Source organism: Orycteropus afer, unplaced genomic scaffold, assembly GCF_000298275.1.
Source record: "Orycteropus afer afer isolate SDZICR_OR568_19922 unplaced genomic scaffold, OryAfe1.0 scaffold00620, whole genome shotgun sequence".
In the NCBI taxonomy this organism is placed as follows: Eukaryota; Metazoa; Chordata; class Mammalia; order Tubulidentata; family Orycteropodidae; genus Orycteropus; species Orycteropus afer.
Genome location: NW_006922207.1, coordinates 342,514 through 347,349, shown reverse-complemented (window position 1 = coordinate 347,349; position 4,836 = coordinate 342,514). Strand labels below are relative to the sequence as shown.

General features: G+C 40.1%; 1 protein-coding gene across 1 annotated transcript in view; it reads left to right on the top strand.

The window, feature by feature from the left end:
* The window catches only part of LOC103210510 (SLX4 interacting protein), a 109,517-nt gene extending 105,456 nt beyond the window's left edge, over positions 1-4,061 (top strand). The window contains 4 exon segments of the mRNA XM_007956427.1: positions 1,945-2,021; positions 3,292-3,593; positions 3,596-3,968; positions 4,013-4,061. Coding sequence (XP_007954618.1) covers positions 1,945-2,021; positions 3,292-3,593; positions 3,596-3,968; positions 4,013-4,061 — 801 coding nt within the window.
* Positions 4,062-4,836: the final 775 nt, after the last annotated feature.

The following is a 4,836-nucleotide window of genomic DNA, read 5'->3' as shown; positions in this document are numbered from 1 at the left end:
CCTGACACAAGCCATGATATTTTCATTCGCCTCATATGCATGTGAGAGCTGGACAATGAATAAGGAAGACCGAAGAAGAGTTGATGCTTTTGGGTTGTGGTGCTGGTGAAGAATGCTGAAGGTACCATGGATTACCAAAAGAGCTAACAGATCTGTCCTGGAGGAAGTGCAGCTGAGATGCTCCTTGGAAGTGAGGATGGCCAGACTTCGTCTCACCTACTTCGGTCGTGTTGTCAGAGGAGACCATTCCCTGGAGAAGGATATCATGCTTGGTAAGGTGGAGGGTCAACGAAGGAGGGGAAGACCTTCAACAAGATGGATTGACATGGTGGCTGCGAGAATGGACTCAAGTATAGCAAGAATCGTGGAGCTGGCGCAGGATCGGGCGGTGTTTCGTTCTGCTATGCATGGGGTTGCTATGAGTCAGAAACGACTCAATGGCATCTAACAACAACAGAGGGTCAGCAAAAAAGAGGAAGACCCTCAACAAGATGGATTGACATGTACCTGCAAGAATGGGCTCAAACTGAGCAGTGATTGTGAGGATGGCACAGGACCAGGCAGTGTTGTGTTCTGTTGTACATGGGGTGGCTATGCGTAGGAACCAACCTGACAGCCCCTAACAACACAATTGATAATTTACGAAAACTTTTCTTTGTGATAGCATCATTTTATCAGAATTTGATGGGGAAAGTACTTAATTAGTACTCTAGAAAATGAGCAGAGTTAACACTTTGGATATCTACTTGATAACAAAAAGGGAAAGATTCCAAAAGTATGAGATGGGCCAGTGTTGATGAAGGGTTGGGAGACTTTTATATTTTATAATTATTTCCTTATGAAGCATTCATGGGAATATGTAAGTGTAGATAGATAGATAATCTATGAATTATCTAAGACCATGCTAGTTTTGTTAGTTTAAGAACAAAACTTAGTTCTTTAGTAGCCAAGAATCACAAACTCCACTAACCTCTGTCAGACCAGTGAGAGACTGTGGCCCTTACACATCCCTCAAGTCTGGAACTGAATTCACCCCCATGGCTCAACTTTCAGCCAAACGATAGACCTATAAGGTGAACAATAATACTAGCGAGGTACATACTCACTAGAATAATCAACCATACAAGATAAAGGGCAGCATTTGCCCATGGATAAAGATCAGAAGTCAGGAAGGAATAGGAAGGGACTAAGGGAAATAGTAAACACAGGGAGACAGTGGAAAGAATGCTGTTACATTGTGGAGATTGTAATGAATATCACAAAACAACAAGTGTATGAATTGTTGAATGGAAAACCAATTTGCTCTCTAAACTTTCACCTAAATCACAGTTAAAAAAAAAAAAAGTTTAACTCGATGTAGTGTTAAGTAGTGCGAAGACTGTATTTTGTATTTTGTTTTTTATTTATTGTGATTTGGGTGAAGATTTACAGAGCAAATTCACTTTCCATACAGCAGTTCACATATACTTTGTGTATTTTGTATTTTTGTAAACAGAGAACATTTGGAGGATTCTTAGGATAATAAAGGTATAGCTTACTGTACCACCAAGTCTCTCTGGGAAAGAAGAAAAAGAAAACTTACAAACATGCTGCTGTCTGGCACAGTGATTCTGGGCTCTTATCACTGTTTAAGCCACAGAGATGTCAAGTATTGGCCAAGAGTTCCCAGATAGTTTGGAATCAACATCTTTTACATTACAGCCTTGTTTCTTGTGCATATCAGTGTATTAAATGTGTGGGCTAGGAATCTAAAAGAATTGACAATTTTCCCAAAATTCCTAGCTAGAAAAAAATTAAATAGTTTAACATGCAGTTTCATTTAGTCTTCACAAAAATCTGTTCGTTGGAGCATTCAAAGTACAACTTTTTTTCTTATGTTCAGCTAATAGATTTCTGGTTGAACCTGTGCTATCTTTTGGAGCAGACAGAAAAGCCCCTTTATAGAGTGATTATTTTGCTGAGTATGCAGAGAGCCCACTTCCTCCTGGTACAAAGCTCAAGAAAAATGCTATGGAAGAAATGTAGGTCTAACGGGTTTCCTTTTTCTCGTTTTTGATTGTAAGTAGGGATAGTTAGATAGCATAAAGTCTAGAAATAAACAACTCCCTTCTGACACTTACCTCCCCTAAGTCACATGCTTTTCTTCTTCATCTCCCTTACTCTTCTCTTGCTTTCTGTACCTGAGGAGCAAGTCCTTGCTTCACAGGTGTTTTGTGAGGGATAATTAATTACCACCTCCTTGAAGAGGAAAAGCACCTGTTGGTAGTGTTTTTCATACAACATTCGGGGTGTCTACAGACTGAACTAAAAGAATACTTTGTAAGGATGCTTGCTCCAAGCCTAATAATGCTAATAATGCCCCTGATAGCAGCAGTAAGAACATGAATATATATTTGTTTCCAGACAAAGGCTTAGCCAAAATAAATATTTCAACTTCAGGGTGTTGAGTTTGGTGGTTTAAGAAATTTCTTATTCACAAGTCTGCAAATATATACTGAATTAAGGGTCTTTAGTTTCTAAATTTTCCATGTGCAGTTTTCATGCTACCCCCCAAAGTTAATTTTACAATTAAAGTGAAGTTTACATTGTCTGTTGCATGCACTATAGAAAATTGTGTGTGTGTGTGTGTCTGTGTGTTTTTCCTCTTGCATCTCTCATGATATGCTTTATTTTCTTTCATCCTGTCTGGAATTTTTTCTGGATGTTTCAAGTTATATTAACTGAATCTTACTCCCTGTGTATTGGAATTGACTTGATGGCAGTGGGTTTACTCCCAGATGGTTGATGAACAACCCTTGACACCAGCTAAATGGTGATTGCAGTTGAATAATACCTTGAAATGGACTGAAAGAAATTCCTGAAGATTATTCTTTACTCACAAATGAAAATGTATACATGTGTGTACATGCATGTACATACCTATACATGCACACAATGTATGCTTTGGATACACTAGAGCATCTACTCCTAGGGAAAAAAAATCAATATATCAAACATATGCAATATTGACCCTTAATATCTGAATTGAGTATCTACCCACCTTAGTTCAAATGTGAGCTCCATTATAGCCCCATTGATAACACGATGATCAATAAATAAAATGTTTTCTAGTGTATTGGAAAATATGAACACTATTACTTGGTCTTGTGTGAATTTAAACATATGCTAGTGGATTTTTCCAGATTTGCAGGGTGGGAAGCTCTCTTTTCAGGTATAGAAAATGTGTTAAAGGGAGTTTGGAGGACCATGCCATTACAGCTTTATAAAACACGAAATCCTTTTTTGTTTTAGTGTGAAAAGAACTGAAACAAAAAGCAGCATCTTGAGCAAATCACAGACCATCAGGGACACTGTGGGAACATCTAGTAACTCAGTGACTGCCGAAAGACGAAGGAGTCTGGGAGGTGGTCAAGCTTCATCCAGTCCCCCTTCGAAATCCACAGAACCAGTAAGGGATTATATAAAGGCAGCTGGAAGCCACTGGGGGCTTCCTGTTCAAAAACTGGAAAATGTTCATCAGACCCAGCTAAAAGATACTAGCAGCCAGCAAAAACCTCATCGTGGGGAGCGGTTAAAGACAGAGCTTCTAAGCAGGAGCCTGACTGTAGCTGTGAGTCAGCATAACCAAGTCCAAAACAAAGTCCACGATCGGCCAAGGCACAACAGAAATGCAGGAACTGCGGCTTTGTAGAAGACTTCGACCACCACAAGAGAGTTTCTCTTGGAAGTGATCAATTAGTCCCAAGAGAAATAATAGTAGAAAAAGCAAAAATAAGGCTGTCAGGGCTTTGCCAACATTAAGAATTGTCAGATCCGGGGTTACTTTTGAAACAAGATTTGGCAAAAACCCTGTCTAATGAAGAGTTGCATGTTTTGGAAACTCTCTCCTCCAGACATCTCATGAAAAATAACCCAGGGCAGATACAGCAAACCAATTCAGCCATGAACACTGAAAGATTATCCACGATGCCTATATTCTCTCACTTAGATGCAGACTGCAGACATTCAGGAGCAAATGAGCCAAGAAAAGAAAAGAATACTGCAGAGGTCACAGCCATTAAAGAGGACTGCAAAGTCATAGATGAGAATATAATGGCCAACCTTGTGAAAGGAGAGCAATGAGGGTAGACAGTGTGGGTTTTAAAAGAATTAGAATTATTTTAAATAGAAAGTGTCTATCTGTAATAGGGTTTACTTTCAGAGCAGTCACTTCTAGGAAGCCATTGCATGTTGGACAGCATTGCTACTTTCTCATCATGCTTTATAACTGTCTTCAGATAATTGTTTTAGTGAAAAAGAAAGAGGATTTATGCTGTGAGTGATGACATTTGTTTGTGGAATGATTGAATGGAGAAACCAATCATGTGCCTCCTTGGCATTTCACTGTGCCATCCATGCCCTGGGCCAGGTAATACAAGATGGTGCCACAGTGCTGCTGTTCAGTTCTGCAGGGGAAGGGTTGACAATTTATCCTCTGCTCCTCCACCTGAGTAGGGAAGCAGCAAAGAAACATGCTAGTGGTTCTCACCCCATGGTCCCAGGACCACTATCACTGTTTAGAATCTTGTTAAAAGTGCAGATTCTCCCACTCCATCCCAGACCTACTGGATGGAACACTCTGGGTGATTCTGATGCATGCTCATGTTTGAGAACCATTGGACTAACTGGAGATTCTCTGGTGTTTACTTTCTCCAACCCGGCTACCATGCTAATCAGCTGGGGTCCATGTGTGTGGTATACACACCTTTGTATTCCCTCAGATTTCTAAAGTGCCTGGGATCCAGCGTATGAGACATTCTGTTCCCGGGTTCTACAGCGTGGTGGCCACAGCATCCA